This window comes from Fusarium keratoplasticum, chromosome 1, assembly GCF_025433545.1.
Source record: "Fusarium keratoplasticum isolate Fu6.1 chromosome 1, whole genome shotgun sequence".
Classification (NCBI taxonomy): Eukaryota; Fungi; Ascomycota; class Sordariomycetes; order Hypocreales; family Nectriaceae; genus Fusarium; species Fusarium keratoplasticum.
Window position 1 is genome coordinate 6,454,570 of NC_070529.1, and position 17,567 is coordinate 6,472,136.

General features: G+C 51.7%; 8 protein-coding genes across 8 annotated transcripts; 4 read left to right on the forward strand and 4 right to left on the reverse strand.

The window, feature by feature from the left end:
• Positions 1–188: 188 nt before the first annotated feature.
• NCS57_00190800 (uncharacterized protein) lies at positions 189–1,760 on the forward strand (the record flags this gene model as incomplete). Its single annotated transcript, XM_053051955.1, has 1 exon — positions 189–1,760. The coding sequence occupies one exon, from the start codon at positions 189–191 to the stop codon at positions 1,758–1,760; it is 1,572 nt and encodes a 523-aa protein (XP_052920470.1).
• Positions 1,761–2,270: 510 nt separating this feature from the next.
• NCS57_00190900 (uncharacterized protein) lies at positions 2,271–3,907 on the forward strand (the record flags this gene model as incomplete). Its single annotated transcript, XM_053051956.1, has 2 exons — positions 2,271–2,828; positions 2,858–3,907. The coding sequence occupies 2 exons, from the start codon at positions 2,271–2,273 to the stop codon at positions 3,905–3,907; spliced, it is 1,608 nt and encodes a 535-aa protein (XP_052920471.1).
• A 1,069-nt stretch (positions 3,908–4,976) lies between these two features.
• Positions 4,977–7,390, reverse strand: NCS57_00191000 (Tyrosinase; the record flags this gene model as incomplete). The annotated part of the gene is made up of 5 exons (XM_053051957.1): positions 4,977–6,033; positions 6,089–6,183; positions 6,235–6,531; positions 6,579–6,968; positions 7,025–7,390. The coding sequence occupies 5 exons, from the start codon at positions 7,388–7,390 to the stop codon at positions 4,977–4,979; spliced, it is 2,205 nt and encodes a 734-aa protein (XP_052920472.1).
• A 1,034-nt stretch (positions 7,391–8,424) lies between these two features.
• Positions 8,425–9,959, reverse strand: NCS57_00191100 (uncharacterized protein; the record flags this gene model as incomplete). The annotated part of the gene is made up of 3 exons (XM_053051958.1): positions 8,425–9,220; positions 9,289–9,718; positions 9,779–9,959. The coding sequence occupies 3 exons, from the start codon at positions 9,957–9,959 to the stop codon at positions 8,425–8,427; spliced, it is 1,407 nt and encodes a 468-aa protein (XP_052920473.1).
• An 816-nt stretch (positions 9,960–10,775) lies between these two features.
• NCS57_00191200 (Carbohydrate esterase family 4) lies at positions 10,776–11,847 on the reverse strand (the record flags this gene model as incomplete). Its single annotated transcript, XM_053051959.1, has 3 exons — positions 11,706–11,847; positions 10,968–11,649; positions 10,776–10,914 (listed from the first exon to the last, which is right to left on the reverse strand). Exons 1-3 carry the CDS (start codon positions 11,809–11,811, stop codon positions 10,776–10,778), a joined length of 927 nt encoding a protein of 308 aa, XP_052920474.1. The 5' UTR covers positions 11,812–11,847.
• Positions 11,848–12,232: 385 nt separating this feature from the next.
• On the forward strand, positions 12,233–13,435 carry NCS57_00191300 (PKS-ER domain-containing protein; the record flags this gene model as incomplete). Its single annotated transcript, XM_053051960.1, has 3 exons — positions 12,233–12,283; positions 12,349–12,792; positions 12,845–13,435. The coding sequence occupies 3 exons, from the start codon at positions 12,233–12,235 to the stop codon at positions 13,433–13,435; spliced, it is 1,086 nt and encodes a 361-aa protein (XP_052920475.1).
• Positions 13,436–14,015: 580 nt separating this feature from the next.
• On the forward strand, positions 14,016–15,830 carry NCS57_00191400 (Amidase domain-containing protein; the record flags this gene model as incomplete). The annotated part of the gene is made up of 3 exons (XM_053051961.1): positions 14,016–14,044; positions 14,103–14,731; positions 14,794–15,830. The coding sequence occupies 3 exons, from the start codon at positions 14,016–14,018 to the stop codon at positions 15,828–15,830; spliced, it is 1,695 nt and encodes a 564-aa protein (XP_052920476.1).
• Positions 15,831–16,080: 250 nt separating this feature from the next.
• On the reverse strand, positions 16,081–17,000 carry NCS57_00191500 (uncharacterized protein; the record flags this gene model as incomplete). The annotated part of the gene is made up of 3 exons (XM_053051962.1): positions 16,928–17,000; positions 16,425–16,868; positions 16,081–16,376 (listed from the first exon to the last, which is right to left on the reverse strand). Exons 1-3 carry the CDS (start codon positions 16,986–16,988, stop codon positions 16,081–16,083), a joined length of 801 nt encoding a protein of 266 aa, XP_052920477.1. The 5' UTR covers positions 16,989–17,000.
• Positions 17,001–17,567: the final 567 nt, after the last annotated feature.

Here is a 17,567-nt window from a genome sequence, read left to right on the forward strand (position 1 = left end):
TATCAGCATCCGTCTCCCTTTATTGCACCTTTTGGGAAGGACGGTAGCAAGGGTAGCAAACGAGGTCATAAGTTATTTGAGATAAGACTTACTTAGCAGATGGCATCTTTGTTCATAGAAATGTAGCCTCCTCGCTCGTGCAAGCCGAGTATCTCCTTCAACGCAACTCACCCTCTTTCCAATGCACGATGAATATCAAGCAAAGCACCAATATCGATGATTTCCAGCTGGCTCAGCTGGGTCATTCCCAGTCGTTCCAACGCAACTTCAGTCGCTGGACCATGCTAGGGTTAGCTTTTGCTATCCTGAACTCATGGACAGCCCTTGCGGCGTCTCTTTCCCTTGCCCTACCCTCAGGTGGCCCTGTTGCCGTGATCTGGGGACTCGTCACCGCAGGCATCTGCAATTTGTCTCTTGCTGCCAGTCTCGCCGAGTTTCTCTCAGCTCTGCCCACTGCTGGAGGTCGGTATCTCGAATTCTACAATGTGGTATCCTTAGAACTAACAAAGAGCATAGGCCAGTACCACTGGGTTGCGACAATTGCTCCCCCGTCACTCAAGATCCCACTCTCATGGGTGACTGGATGGATCAACATGAGCGGCTGGGTCAGCTTGGTTGCCACAAACTGTTCCCTTTCGAGCACTTTGATCATCAATATCATTTCTCTTCAAAAACCCGACTACGAGTTTCAGAGGTGGCACCAGTTCCTGATCTACCTTGGCATCGCTTGTGTCGCCTTCGCTACCAATGCCTTTCTTCACTCCGTCCTCCCTCGAATCAATGGCGTCGCATTTACGTGGAGCATCGCTGGGTTCTTTATCATCTCCATCACTCTTCTGGCCTGCGCAGCCCCTGACTATGCTACGGCAGACTATGTGTTCGCAACCTTTATCAATACCACAGGGTGGCCAGACGGAATTGCCTGGCTGCTCGGCCTCTTGCAAGGCGGTCTAGGTCTGACCGGATTTGACGCCGTGGCACACATGATTGAGGAAATCCCTAACGCTGCCATTGAAGGACCCAAGATCATGTTGTACTGCCAGTACATCGGTATCACAACTGGATTCTTGTTCTTGGTTGTGGTACTGTTTGTATCCGGAGGTATGGTCAATGCATCGACCATCATCAGCTCAACTGCTGGTCCTCTGCTGGAGATTTTCTATCTCGCGACAAACAGCAAAGTTGGCGCTGTATGCCTCTTGATGTTTCCTTTACTCTGCCTTGTCTTTGCAGCCATTGCAGTCATGACAACCTCTTCTCGCATGGTATTCGCTTTCGCTAGAGACGGTGGTCTTCCGGCTTCGCGTATCTGGTGGAAGGTTCACCCAAAACTGGGAGTACCGCTCAATGCCCTTTACCTGAATGTCGCAATCACTCTCGTTTTTGGCTGCATCTATCTTGGATCAACCGTCGCTTTCAATGCCATCATCGCCTCCTCGGTCGTCGCACTGGGCATCAGCTACGGGATGCCAGTTGGGCTTCTTGTTCTACAAGGACGATCCAAGTTGCCCGAAAGAGCATTTACTCTACCAAACTGGCTTGGGTGGACGGCCAATATCATCGGGCTTGTTTACACTGTTGTTACTAGTGTGCTCTTTCTCTTCCCTCCCGCACTGCCTGTAGACGGAACCACCATGAATTATTGCGTGGTGGCTTTCGCTGTTATCATTGTTATCTCTCTTGTGCAGTGGATTGTTGACGGAAGGAAGAATTATGAAGGACCACGCATTACGATAGGAGAGGGTGAGATAGAGGACTAAATAGCTGTTGGAAAGGAGCTATCCTCATGGATGGCGCCCGATGGACCATGAATCTGATCACTGAATTGAGATTCCTTGGGTTCCAAATGATTTGTTCTCTTGAATGCCCGTGTGCTTATCATTCTGGACTCTCTTTCAGAAACTCCTCCAATGCTCAGCCCAGAACTACGACTACTAGGCGCTGACTTTTCGCTGCCTCCCCCATTTCATATAGGGTTATGGCGAGATAGTTAATGCCTATTCTCCTACTCTTTCCTTGGTTCCTACGAATCATGGCGATCTCTCATAAGTCCTATCCCAGGCTATAAAGGGAATGAGGCGTTCTTGGCAAGGCGTCCGCCACGCCCAGGTCCAACTGACAACCGACAACGTGCAGGCTAACATCTTGGCAACGCCTCAGCTGAACGCCAGCAAGCGAGGTGGCGTCGGCTTCAGGGACAGAAAATTTGATCATGGCCCCGAGATTCAATTTCTCAAACCCAGCTCTCTCAAGCTCGTCGCACGCACGCCATGGACGCGACTCCGTCTTCGCCCCTCGCAAAGCTCCAACGCCTGGGCCTGCTGTCTCTGGCGGCGCTCTCTCTCGGCGGCGTAGTGCTCGTGCTCTTCTCTCTCAATACGATCATTAATTTCGGTGGACACCAGCGCGACTTCGCCTCGGACCCCTGGCAGGCCAACTTCCGCATCGGCAGCGCCCTCAGCGTGCAGACTTGGGTCGCGTTGCTCGGTATTTGCTTCGGTGCCATCTCCTACGGCACAGGTGAGGCATACACCCACTTCTTCGACTGGTGGTGTTCCCGACAAGCCACGGCACAACAAGGCCTCGACTACGCTCGCTACCTGAACTCCCAGCTCAGGGCCCCGACCAACATCGGCTTTCGCGGGTTCCCGCGCCTCGTCTTCGGGCGGTACGCTGTCGCACTGCTTACCGTCATCACGTCGATAGGATACAAGTTTGGCGTCTCGGAGGTGTCCATCTCGACCCTCATGGCCCTTGTGCCCGAGGACATCGTTCTGCGTCTCCCTCCGGTCGATGGGTTCCAGAACGGCACCCTCAGCCCCGGTTCAGTGACACGCCCGGCGGCGGGGACAACCAGGCCTTTCACCACATGATCCTCGGCAACCAGACCGCGATCCCCAAGGGAATTTTCATGGTCGGCTGGCCTGACTGTGGCGACACACTTGGGACCGGCGACGAGGGAGAGCTTGTGACTAAGGAGATCATCATGACCGGGGCGTGGCGGCCGAACAAGCCCGAAGACCGATTCTACATGTCGACGACCGAAAATAGGAACTGGACGCGGATCAAGGCGACAAACAAAGAGTGGCTTCCCTCGACCACGAACGACAGCGCGCAGGCCACTATCGAGTATCGCCTCTTGCGGAACGGGATGATGGAGATACAATGGGCAGATCTCGCAACCTCCGAGGCGAGATCAGAAGGGGAGGTGCTCGTGGAACAGCGAAGCATGTGGGAGCTGAACTACCTTGTCGTCGAGGTGCAGAGGCGCGTGTCCAGCCCGGGCTGCGGATTCTTGAACGATACCGGAACAGGCGGCGTCACGGTGCTCAAGTGGGACGAAACGCCGGTGAGTGCTGAGGTCGTCTTTGACAGTATGCCTGAGTTCCAGTACTGGGTCAACGCGATGCTGTCTTCGTCAGGGACGACGCCGCAGCAGGGCGTCAGCGCCTTTGTGAGGGGTGCCATGGCGGCGTGGGCATCCCAGGCTGGTGACACGGATCTGCTCGCCCATCTGAAGTGGTCTGCCCGACCGTTCGGGCAAGAGGAGAGGATTGGTACCGTGCGTATCGACGAACTCGACCGTGATAATTTGGAGTATCCCTTCTTCGTAGGTTCCCGCCGGGGGACGGGCTTGTATAAGGTTGCCGCCATCGTCTTCCTCGTGATCGGTATCGCAGCCGTCGCCACCTGTGGTATCAGGATCTGGGTCGGCGCTCCTAAGGTGACGTCCTGGATGGGACAGCATTTCTATCTCTCACAAGCCGGAATAATCCAGGCTGGCCAAGAGGTCGAGAAGTTAGCCACGGGATATGAGGTGGCACCCGACAACGTGGGCTCCCTGCACGTGGGTGATAGCCGACAGCCATTGTTATCAAGTATAGTTGAGTTACGTCCAGAGAAGTAGTAATGTGAGAATCCTATTGTACAAGAGGGTCTAGCTCGGGAAAGCCTCCTGTCAAGTTGCTTGAAAGGGCTCGCGACTGTAGTAGGAAAGCTGTTTATATTGGGGATCTTCTGGCTCAGTTATCCCATCGAGGGCCGGGCTTCAACTATAACAAAGAACACAGTAATTATTCCTTCTCTTTACATATCCTCAAGGCCAAATTCTCCGCTCACTTTTCTTCGAGTTCAGCTGCCATGTGAAGATGTGATAAGCCACATAATTAGCGCAAGGCCAAACGTGATGCACATGCCTGTCAACCGCCTCGTATGTCTCTCTGAAGCGTATGCGGCAAATCTGAGACATGGACTTCAGCCATCTAGTGGAGCTTGTTTGAGCTGAGCCGGAGCTATTGAGTCTATTGAAGCCATTGACGATAGTAGATCGTAACCCCGGTCGTCAGCCGCACCGAAACGGGCTCTAGCATCAGCCGCTTTCCCTTTCCCCTCCTCGATGCAACGATGCAAGCAGGCAGGTCCGAAAGAGGCATGGGCTTAGCCTCATCGAAGCCTGTTCCAGGCTAGCAGGCCACGTGCCGTGCCGTGCCGCGTGGTCGATACGAACGCTTCCACTCGTTTCGTCAACCGTCAGCCAGCCTCAATCCTAGGTGTTGCCAAAGACGGGTAGATATTTTCTTTGCTTTGTTGCTAGTGAAGGCTATTGGACGACCTGCTTTCTTAGTTTGGTTTGGCCGATCACAGTGAATATCCTGCCGTGCTTCATTGCCGTCCATCACGTAAAAATCTGAAAGCACCCGGGTACGGCATTACGGACACTGTTTGCACCGTGTCCAAGGTCTGCCAGTTGACATTCAAAGGATAGAAGCAGATGAGTAATAGAATTGCAGTACAACTAAATTCAACTAGACTACCTAGGTAAGGACCGGAGTTGAGTGTTGAAGAGCATACCCAAGATTCTCTCGTTACTAAAGAAGGAATAGCTAAGAAAGCGAGTTTCTTGAAACAATGCAAGCACTGGGCTCAAAGAATAGAATGGCCACAAGAGCAAGAGACAGAGGGCAACGTTGGGGTGATCAAGACGGGCGGTTGAGGCCTCCCGTCTTTCCATCGGTAGCATCATAGATGGGCTCGTACTGGGAGTAGGTGGGAGGCAGAGCACGCGACTTGGGCTCGTCGATTGTTGCCTGGGACAGGTTGGCCACGGGGTTGACTGGCAGAGAGTCCAAAGAGGCAACCGACATGGTAGCGATAGAAACCAGCTCGGCTTCTAGTTTCTGCTCGGGCTCGGTGTATTGGGGAACTCCTTGGCCCTTCATTACAGAGATCTCGGTCTTTGGGAACTCCTCTGGGTTGAGCTTGTGGCCTCCGTGCTGGACATAGGTCCAGCCCAGATGGAGTTTGAGATACTCCTCGACCTCCTTGTCGGTGAGATTCTCGATGGGATGGTCCTTGGCCTTATCGAAGATGTGGCCCAGCAGTGGGATGGTGATGGGCACCTGGTCAAAGGAAAGGGCCCCCTCCTCAGCCTGGCGCCTGCAGTTCTCGCAGCCTCCCGCACTCGAGAAACTTCCTGTGAAAGTAAAGACTTCGCCGATGTAGTTCTCCTCCACCTCGTTCGTTTGGGGTTCGTTACTAGGGCCGCCAAGCCAGAACTTGATCGAGTACGAAATCCCCCCCAATGCGTAGCGGTCATAGACAACGTTGATGACGTAGTCTGGGAAAGGTGCGCCCTTCTTATCTGAAAGGCCATCGGGGGTCTCGATACCTGGTCCTCTGATCTTGCTTACAGCCAGTGCGGCTCCAGGGTAAGTGCTGTTGACGTATGCCAGAAGGTCTGTCTTGTAGTGCTCCTCATCAAGATAACCGTCCTTGACTGCATCAGGGTGAGGAACAAGGTCATCATACTGGTAACCAAGCTTGGTCCAGTCTCGGCAGTCGTCTGAATTCCAGTACTCGGGCTTTCCGTCATGTCTGTGGAAAGGCTTGAGATCCTCATTTGGCGCGATGTCACGCCTGGGGGGGGCAGCTTCGCCGGGCAGGTCCGGGTCAACAGGATGCTTGTCGGCGCTCTCATCCCACCAGCGTTTCCAGTTCAATGACTGCCACATGGCCAACAGGCGGTCGATTTGGCTGATGCGGTTAGTTGATGCTATAAATCGCCAGAATGACCGAGAAGAGTACGAACCAGTGATGGAGCCAGAAGATAGGATCAAAGGCGGCCACGGGGACAGCTGACATGTGCCCCACGCCCGTGTCGAAGTCAGTTCCACCAGTAACTCCCTATCATGTCTGTTTAGTATTTGCCTAACTCGAGAACGTCGAGTGACTCACATGAACAGTATTGTGGATCGCTTCGAGGGATGAGAAGTTGTTCGAGTCTTTGCGATGTTCCGCTCTCCACTTTGTAGATGCAAATAGACCCCATGTGTAATCTGTCATCATGCGATTGACCTTTTCAGACAGGTTCCCAGGGTTATGACGTACCCACCTGGGCGCCACTTTCCCAATGGCGCTTGCTCCAAAGAATCGGTTGGCGGCCATGAAGTTGTTGACGCCGTCGAGGCCAGTGTACATCTTTCCAGGCTTGATCTGGATAGCCCAGCGTCCGGTGCTGTTGGTAAGGGACCACTAGAAGAAATGAGAAGCTGTTGACGTAGGGGTGAGGGGTCTCTTACGGGGAGGACTCTGTCAGAGGCGGGCTTGTTGGGAATAGGGTTCTTGTCCTTTTGATTGTCGTTGATGTTGTACTTCTCCTTGCCCTTTGGCATCTTGCCAAAAGGCAGCGGATCCCCAGTCTCCTTGTCCTTCTCTGGGTTGTCAAACCCATAGAGGGGATTGGGGTATTTCTCCTCATACAGCTCTGCCTTGCTCTTGGGGGGGAAGATCTTGACGGTTGCCATGGTCAGCACTTCTGGGAGAGCAAAGGTCTCGGCATAGACCTGGCGACGAGCCCAGTCCCAGTAAGGCAGGCGCCACGTGTCAGCTGCCTCCCTCCAGATGGAATCCTCATCTTTCTCAAGCTTCCACTCCTCGATGATAACTTTCATGTGCTTCCAGACGAGTTGCTAGGGAGACGTTAGGATGTAGCTCAGGTTGTGGCCATTTAAGGGGGGCTAATCACCTCAAAGAGAAGCATGTACACCCTGTGCCAGGTGGAGAAGGTCAACTGGCCATGGGTGCAGTAGAATCCGCCCTTCTTCGAAGGTTCGCCCTCATCCCAGGTCAGCTGGGGATAGGCGTGAATCCCAGCGACTTGGAAGTAGGACAGCTTCTCATCCACGGGAAGATTCTTGAACCTTTCGAGTGCCAGGACATAGAGAGTCCATTGCCTCTCGTCTTTCGGCTCCTTCGGTTTGGCTAGCGTGCTGATTTCCCGACGAAGGGGCATTCCTGGCGCATAGGGAATGTCTTTGGTTCGATGCTCGACATTCTCAGCAGGGATGCCAGTGATGCCAAAAGAGACACCAGGCTTGGAGGGGTCAGCCATGGTGGAGAGGAGGGAGAGTGTTCAAAAATGATAGATGGGTTGTTTGAGCTGTGATGGATGGATGGGCTTGTGGGAATCGGACAGCAGAGCTGGACTATTTATCTTTGCTGTGCGGCTTTCTTGGACGCGCACCCTTCTAGACCACGATGGCTATCTGCGCCCATTCTCTATAGATTTCAGAAAACATAGAAATCTGCAGCGGAACGAACTGGGAAAGGCCTGTCACGCATGGATTGATGGCTACAAGTGACTTGTCATGTTCAGCTTCTACGTAGTAGCCTACTTCCACCCGATGTCGGCTGTGCACAAGTGTGCTCGGATATCGTATCTAGCTGTGATATTGATTTTGAATGGCCATTCCCAACGGTCAGTCTCCAGTGCATCACACCAAGAACTGGAACGTGAAATTAGGGTGAGCTGAGGTGAATCAGTATGTGACCACGCGGCGGTTAATCCAACCCGAGGCTGGCTGCATAGGGACGATTACGTACTATATTGAGTGGCTTGAACGTTCTGCCTGCCAGAGGCTGGCTGATGAGTGTGAGTGTGCCTGTTTTTGGCGCTGCGTTGCACGGAGGAATGGGGTCGAAGATGCCAAGAGAGGTCTGGGCCCTTATTGTGTTTCTGAGACACGGCACGAACCCCTGCAAGTGTTCAAGACTATTGCATGCATGCACCTCGAGCCAGCTAACGCCTTGATGCATGTGATGAAAGGAGGGGAAAGTTGGTCACATTTTAGTCGTTCGAGGTGTGCAGGTAGAGAGGGTGCTCCGCGTGGTAAATAAGACTTTGAGCTATTGTAACAGGAAGAGACGGGCAAGAACAAGTGATCAGGTCGTCTTCTGACGTCATCTTCAGCACGCCCAGCTTCTCAACCACACAGGTAGAGCAGTGCAAATTGTGACTATATTAATAATAACAGAACTTGTATCGTTTAACCAGTGTACACTTGATATCCTGTTTTCACAAGACAAGAGCCGATAACCGACCGATCTAGACCCCATGTCATCCTGTGGAACCACCAGATGTAGCAATCATGACGAGCCACTGTTGTCGCCACAGGAGAAGGCCGAGCTGATCTCGCCATTGGCGTACGCATCGATAACCTGCTGAATCACTCCATATGTACCTCCAACAGTCATGAAAGCTGCGATTCCAATCAAGACCCAGTGCAGATAGTACACAATCATCTTCCAGGTTGAAGCCGTGCGGTAGTGCTGGTGGTCGAAGATCCATAGGTATCCTGGCAGGCCAAGAGCCAGAGGTGCAAACGTCAAGCTTCCTGCTAACGCAAGCAGATAGTTAAAGATGGGAATGCCAGAGGCGAGCAGAAAAGACACGATGCTCATGCTGAGTGTGCAGGCGAACCAGACAGACCAGTGCACAACGGAATTCTTTTGCAGATGAGGCGAGTCTCGGAGAAGGCGAACGAACATGTACTTGGCGGCGACGTGGATGTAGAGACAGGCGCTCACGAGCAGTCCGATAAGACCAATTCCGTAAGAGACCTTCTTGATGGTGCCTCCGGCGCTGCCCAGCGATGGTGAGGCAACCCATTTACCACACCAGCGGTAAACAACCAGACTGAAAGAGAGATACGAGGCGCTGACGATACCCATGCATAGGTACACAGCCTTGTTGTAGTCTCGGGGCTTCCTCATCTCCGAGATTACGGGTAGGAAAGCCGAAGTTCCGGCTCCTGAGCAGAAGATGGTAGCGGCAGAGGTGATACCGGCGACAAAGGTTGGGTTGCCAATCACGTGGTATCCAAACTCGTAGTCACCCGTCTGGGGGGCAGCAGCCGGTCGGTCGAGGGTTGTGACTCCGACACTGTCAACACCGAGTCAGTATGAGGATTGATAGTAGGAATGGGGGTTGTAGATAGGAAGTCAACTTACACGACGATAAAGACGGCAATAAAGACAGACAAGAAGCCAACCCAGGTCAGCCAGGCAATCTTCTCAAACTTGCGGACACTGGCAAGAATGAAGACAGCGATGGTAGCCACAAGCATAAAGTAGTTTGTGCAGATGGCATGGTTTGAGAGCGCATTCAGTGCAACCGAGGAACCAAAGATTCCAGATGCGCCGACGATGGCGAACGTGACGAGGAAAACGACGCCCACAACTTCTCGCAGCCAAACACCCCCAACCTTCTCAGCCATATCGGCAATCGAGTGGCAGCCGGCGTGCGAGTTGCGAAAGTTTCCTTGCACAATCGCGCAGTATGTGTTCAGGGCTTGCCAGCCAATGACGTTGATGGCACCGGGAAGAGCACCAAGGACATACATGGCCGAAGGGATAGTAAGGACTCCAGTCGCGAAAATGACTATAATTGAAACATTGGTCAGTCATGTCTCCGAAAATCGGACAAAGTGCGGTAACCTACTCTTGAGAAAGATGACCGAGGCGTGAATCCAACCAACGGTCCGGAACTCAACGTTCCCATCGCCGCTCTTGAACACCTCAAAGGAGTCATCGGAGTTCTCCAACTTTCCGGGCTCGATGCTGCCAATGCTGTTGTTGTCGGCTGGGGCGATGACATCGCCAGACTTCTTTGACGAAGCCATCGTAGTCTGTCAAATTGTTGTTCAAGATGCTTCTCAAGTAACCAAAATGTGACTGTGATGAGGTTCTATTCCGAGTTCTCGTCTCAGAGAAGACGATCCATATATATCGAAGGCGACAGGCTCACGGTCTGCTGATATGGGGGCTGGTCCGGTTGGTGAAAAGCTCCAATCCTACCCCCGCAATCCCAAGACTCGAGATAAGCCATCTGGGGTAAGGATGCCCGGTCAGTAGCCCCATGGGGCATAGATAATGTTTCATGGCCTATGTGGATCGTGTGTGATGTTGATAACATGAATCGCGTAGTTGGGGTCATATTGTGAGTTGGAGGTGTTTCTGAGCGGGGCCAGATTGCGTTGGGGTAGCAAGACCCAACACGATATGTCGGTGTTGGCTCTAGAAATCCTACCGTTGATAGTGATATTATCCTCGGAAGATAGCGATATGACCCTTGACGGGAGAATGGAGCCTCGAGCTGAACTCCTGGAGTGGTAGCACGAGGTTGTAACTGGTTTGACACGTCAATAGAGATACGGATATACGGATCAAGGGACTTGGATGGATATTGGGAGCACTCTATCAAGAACGAATCAGAACAGAAGAAACCCTTCAATGGTTCAGTGCTTGATTGGTTCCCCATGTCAGTACTTGACTTAGCATTTCAATTCAATGCGAAGCATATCATTCGCTACAGCAATGGCCAACCGGTCAGTTATTAATTTATGATGCAATGCATCTCGAACAAGAACGTTGAAATCGTTTTGCACTTCACAAAAATGCCTTTAACGAATTTTATAATGACTTGAACTATGTGACATCTAATTCTTCAAAATAGATCCGGCGGCAGCTGGCATAATGGCTCCCGGCGCAGGTTTGTTTTTCGCCTTGAAGTCATCCGCAATCTCCGCCATAGTAACAAATTCAACACCCTCATGCTTCATAAAATGCTCAATCAATCTACAGGCCATTCAATTAGCGACAATCTCAGGCATCAAGTTCAGTCAGCTTACCTTTCATGCATCAGCAATACATGCGGTCGCCCCGACACATCTGGGTGGATCGTCATGGGAAAGATGAACTCGTCATATTCCCGATAAAAGTAGTCGAAATGATCTCGCCAAATGTCCTCAACATCCCGAGCATTCACAAAACCGTGGCTGTTAGGAGCTGATTTGATAAACATCATGGGTGGCAGGTCGTCAAGATACCAGTTAGATGGTATCTCTACAAGACCAGTGTCAATGCCCTTCTTGAGCGGATGCATCCAGTCAGCCGCCTTCTTTTTGTAGTCAATCTTGGTCCAGGATTCTCCTGTGGGTAGATAATACGCCTGACAGTCGTGGTGAGACATGCTGTGGTCGTACTCAATACCATAATCGAGGAGTAGCTGCGCCCCCTCCATGCTGGTTTCCCACCAGGGGGCAACGCTGCCACGTGGGGGCTTGCCGCAGAACTCGGTCAGCATCTTGTATGTCTTATCCAAAACATCGCGCTGCTGCTCCAAGCTCATGTCTGTTGGGTTCTCATGCGAGTATCCGTGAAGGCCAATCTCATGGCCTGCATCGCGGACAAGGGCCATCTCCTCGGGAAAGGTCTCCAAACTGTGACCTGGGATGAACCAGGTTGATTTGATGTTGTATTTCTCAAAGAACTTGAGAACTCGTCGTACACCAACGGTGCCGGCGAAAAGGCCTGTGCCCAGAGGGTCAGCGTCTTGTCTCATAGGTTGGGTGAAACATTGCACTTACCCCTGCTGATATCGTTACTTGAGTCCTCGCCGCCATACGAGCCCAGCCATCCGGCAACAGCGTCCACGTCAACACCATAACTGATGAGAACGCGCTTCTTGCCCATGCTGAAAGATGTGATGATATTGAAGTTGAAGGTAATTCTCACAAGCGAATGAGGGTTCGTGACAAGTGAAACATTAATGAAGATAATTCCGGGGAAGAGGGGGCCTTAGTCCAGGGTAATTATTTGCACAAACCTGGTCGATGGATCCATCCATGATAAGATAAGCGTTGGAGGCATCAAGATAAGACTCGCCTGATTGTTGGTGTTGGGGTCTTTTGGGAATGGAGTCTGATGGGGTAAATTATGGGGCCGATGAGTTCAAGGATCAGCGTAGCCGTGTAAGCGAAGAGATTCCTATCACTGACGTCGGGGTTAGTTGAGATGCAAGTTGGGGCGACATCACAGCCGCGGTTATAGGCGAAAAATAATCAACTCTTCAATCTTCGCATCTTAGAGCTTCAAGCCACTGTCTGATACCAAGATGTCTTTCAATGATTTGCCTTCGCAGATGAAAGCGGCTCAGCTCCTCGGCGTCAGTTCAACCCCAGCTTGCCTGTCATAAGTAGTTGTTTGACTGACCAGGCATTGGCAATTTAGTACAATGAGCCATACGCATTAGTTATCACGAGGACACCCCAAATCAAAGACGATGAGCTCCTCGTCAAGGTCCATGCGGCAGGCTTCTGTCACTCTGATCTCCAAGTTTATCACGGCCAATTCAAGTCCAAGCTCCCCATAATTCCATCTCACGAGCCTGCTGGAGTCATCGTGCAAGTGGGTTATAGATGCGGCGGCTCTTGGAAAGTAGGCGACCGTGTGGGTGTGCTCAACTTCAAGAAGGCGTGCACTCAATGCACCGGCTGCGTACTATCCAAGAAACGTTATGGCACATTTGATCCCCGGTACTGTGAGAAGCGTGAGATGGCGGGTTTCAAGGACGATGGCTGTCTGGCTGAATACATGGTGGCCGACCCGGCGACAACCATATTGCTGCCAGATGAAGTTTCATTTGATCAGGCAGCCCCATTGATGTGCGCAGGCGTAAGTCTTCATCTTCTTCGCTCTCTGGGACAACAAGCTAATGGTGTCTCAGGCAACTGTCTGGGGTGCTCTCGAGAAGGCGACAAAAGACCTGGAACCCAATGCCACTGTTGCCATCATCGGAATCGGCGGTCTTGGCTACCTAGGACTTCAATTCGCCAAGGCTATGGGCTTTCGCACGATTGCCATCGATAATCACAAAGCAGGTCGCACTCTAGCAACCGATGTTCCCAAGCCAGACCTATCACCAGATCTCATAGTTGATTCAAGTCAACCTAACGCCGCTGGAGAGATCTTTGAGTTTACAGAGAAGGAGGGTGTTGCAGCTGCAGTTGTGTGCACAGACTCGATTAAGGTCACAGCCTGGACACTTTCGCTGCTTCGGATTGGCGGCACTGTGGTGGTTCTGGGTCTCCCTCCAGAGAACTGGCAATTCGATTCCAGTATCCTTGTATTTCGAGAATTGACGATTAAGGGGAGTTACGTTGCCAGCGCAGAGAGCACAGCAAGAATGATGGAGGCAGTGGGAAGAAGTGGAATTAGGTCTCAGATTACACGGGTCGCGTTTGAAGATGCCCCCAAGATAGTTGAGAGATATGAGAAAAGGGACTTCAAGGGGAGGATGGTAGTTGAGTTCGCATGATAGGGCCAGGTCAAACAAACAGATGTGGAAAAGGATAACCTCGAACAACTCCTAGAACAGACAATGTCCCATTGGCCACTTTTTACCCTATCTGTCCAACAGATTTCAGACCAAGTTCTCAGACGAACCTACCCTGAACTATACCAATAACAAAATGCTATGGTGCACCTGTGTTCCTTGACATCTTGTGCCAATATTGTGAAAGCGCGCAGTTTCAACCTCGGCTCGACCGGCGCGTCCTTGGATCTTGGCGAATTTCCTGTATCCACCAGAGTGCCCTTGTGATGCTGATCTTTCCGCCTTGGGGAGACAGGAATTTGGGGTAAAACCATCCAATCAGAGGGACGCTGACTGATCCCCGGCCCCCATCTTAGACATGACCCCAACCTCCAGGCCTTTGGGGTCATTTGGGAGTAATAACCTAGGCAACTGATAACGCTGGTAGTTTCTATCATCCTTGAAAAGCTGGGAGCGAAAGAGCGTTTTAGTTCTGTTGGCACACAAGATAACTGAATCTCAAAGTGACGCCACTCGTCCGACGGTATCTTGGCTCTTGAGATAGAGAAAGGCGTGATTCATCATGTCTGTCTTCTTTAAGGATGTTTCGCCGTATGATCCCTTTGCCAATCTTATCTCTAGCCACTCACAACTAACAGACGACTCCTAGGGATAATCCGGTCAAGAAGGGCGATGCCGAAAAGCTTCTTCAGAAGCGTCTTGGAGTGGGCATAGACGCCAAAGACTCAGCCGACTTTGACCTGCTCCTTGCCGCAGTTCATGACTGTGCTGAGCATATCTCTGCTCTTCCTGACTATCAGCCTGTTCCAGATGAGAAACTATACCCTCGTCTGAACCTTCACCGAGCAACTCCTGAGGAGCAAGAGTTTGGTAGCGAATGGGCGCACAAGTTTCTCATCCAAGGCAAACCTGATGGCGCCGGCACCCTCAAAGGCAAGACAGTCTGTCTTAAAGACTGCATCGCTGTAGCGGGTGTACCGCAATTCTTTGGAAGCGATGCTTTCCCTGCATGGACGCCCAAAACAGATGCCACTGTTGTCACAAGGGTGTTGGACCAGGGAGCGGATATTGTCGGCACCAGCGTGTGCGAAAATTTCTGTAACTCGACATCCTCCTTCACAAGTGCTCAAGGAATTGTCGAGAATCCGCATAGTCGAGGTTATTCGGCTGGCGGAAGCACATCAGGAGGTGCAGCGCTGGTATCGTCAGGTCGCGTTGACTGCGCGATTGGGTCTGACCAGGGTGGAAGCATTCGTGTTCCCTCAGCACTTTGTGGATGTAAGTTGGTGTTCTTTCCACTTACGTATGCAAAACTCTCGTATTGACTAACCTCATCATAGGCGTCGGACTAAAGCCTACACATGGCCTCGTCCCGTGGACAGGAATTACCAGTGGTGATGCAATCGACGACCACGCGGGTCCCTTGACACGATCTGTTCTTGATGCTGCCATCTTCCTCGATGCCATGGCCGGTTATGATGGAATCGATGATCGAGCCCTGGGCGCTGGCGCACACGGCTCCCATGGTTATGCCAATTCGTTGAGCCCAGAACCAAGTCTTTCCGGTGTCAAGATTGGCATCCTTCGAGAGGGCTTCGACCAGCCCATCGTACAGTCAAGTGTACGAGATGTCGTCATGTCGGCGGTGAAAAAGTTCGAAAAACTCGGCGCTACTGTTCAAGAAGTGTCGATCCCCTCACATCTCGAAGGCCCTTCGATATGGACTATCCAACAACGCATCGCCGGCGCTATGAACATTATCGGCCAGGCACATGGACGAAGGGGACTTTACCTCACCGAGTTTGAACATGCTCGTCTTCCTTGGACCTCCGAGAACTTTGCCAAGCTATTTCCCTCAACAAAGAATACCGTCATCAATGGTCTTTACCTCGCGGACCGCTTTCCAGGCTTGTATGGCAAGACTATGAACTTGAGCCGCAAAATAAGCGACGACTACGAGAAAATCTTTCGAGACTTTGACGTGGTGGTTATGCCTACTACCCCATATGTGGCTCCCAAGCACGGGGATCCAAAGGGAACACCCCGAGAGTGCTTTGAGCCGAGTATAGGACTTACATCCAATACGGCTGTTTTCAACGTCACAGGCCATCCGGCCATGTCGATTCCTGTTGGATTCGCCCCGGCTACCGAAGACCCCACAGTACAGCTTCCTGTTGGATTGCAGATCGTTGGTGGCCTGTGGGAGGAGAAGAAGATTCTAAAGGTGGGAAATGCATGGGAGAGAGCATATAACTGGAGGGTACCGGCCTTCGTAGCTGAAAAGGCGAACGTAGGTGAGACTTTGAAGATGGACGCTTGGGTAAAGGTGAATGGAGCGAGTGTGACGAGTAAGAATGCTCTTGCAGTCGAATCATGAACAAGATTAGAAAAGTAGGTGGATAGATGGTAATAAACTAAATGTTGGCTGGTATCTTAACAACAAGCTTAGCATGGCTACTCTTCTCATTAATCTCGATAGTGACTTTAAAAGAGGTCATGACTTGACTACTCTCCACGTTTCTGTGTCTAGGCTGACTGCACCTAAATCATCACTGAGCCAGTCATTGTAGAAACGCCACAGCCGAAGCAGTATCGAAAAACTTGATGTACAATTTGCATCCTTATACCTAGTTTATGGTATATCCCCCGTCAACGACCAAGGCATGCCCTTGTATGAAGGACGCCTGACTAGAACACAAAAACATGACAGCATTTGCAACTTCATCTGGCCGCCCCATTCTTCGCATCGGCGCAATTTCTATTGCCGGGCGTAGCCTCTCTGTTACTTCTTTTGTGCCCGTGGTCATGGGCGATTCAATAACCCCAGGGCATACGCAGTTGATGCGAATGTTGTCCTTGGAGTAGTCAATCGCATCCGAGCGGGTCATGTGTATGATGGCCGCCTTGGAAGCGCAATATGCGGCTACATCAATTAGCAATAAGTCTTAGAGGCAAATTTGAAGGAACTTACCGGCTTCAGGACGTGCTACAATGCCGAGCTGGCTGGCAATGTTGACAACTGCTCCCCTTTGTTCGGGGTGCCCTTGCAAAGGTTTCTGCTGCAACATGACTCTCAAGGCTGCTCTGGACGACAACCAGGTCCCCCGATAATTCACGTTTGTAATCTTATCAAAGGCTGCCGCGTCCATTTCAGTGGACCGTACCGCCGAACCGAGAATGCCGGCACAGTTGACGGCATAGTCCAGTCGTTCAAAGCGTTTCACAGCCTGGGTAATGAGCGACTCAACGTGTGATTTCTCAGAGATATCTCCAGGTTCAGCGAGAACGTCTGCATCTGGGTTGATGCTGAGGATTTGACCTCGAGTTTGAGCAAGGGTGTCTTTGTTTAGATTTGTAATGGCAAAACGTGTGCATCCTGACCGAGCAAAAGCTCTTGCTACTGCAGCTCCAATTCCTAAGGAAAACACACGCAGTAAGCGACTGGCCACATGAACATGCCGTCTAGGAACTTACCAGTCCCTCCAGCACCAGTGATGAGCGCTACACCTGGCAACTTGAGAATTGTTGAAGACATTGTGAGCTTTGACTGGTAGAGACGATTCGGCGACGATCGGATCAGTCCCCTCACCTCTCAAGTAATCGCTCTGACTTGTATACTGCCAATCCAATCCATCTCATGACTCGTTATCTTTGGAGCAGTTAGTAATGGCCCCAAATCGCCCACATGGCCCCAAGGTTTCGCCCCCCTTGTCGATAAGGCCTAGCGTACCCACTAACAAACCAACACTGAGAAAGCCTCCAACTGCTGCTCTCCAACTCTCCCTCTTTTTCCACCAAACGCCTCCAACATCCCCATCATGACGACCCACGGGGACGGCGCCATTCGACCTCGTCGTCGACGTCGGGGTGATCCTCACATCTGCCCCCATTGCACAAGGGTCTTCAAACGCTCTGAGCATTTGGGTCGTCACGTCCGTACTCGTCAGTCTCCTCCCCCTCACACGTCATTGCTGTCTGACGTATGACACTGTAGATACCAAAGAGAAGCCATTCGTATGCACTTGTGGGGCTGCATTTGCTCGTCGAGACCTGCTCACGAGACATCAACGCATTTCGCTGCATACCGGTGAAGCCGAGAACCCCCGACCAAGTC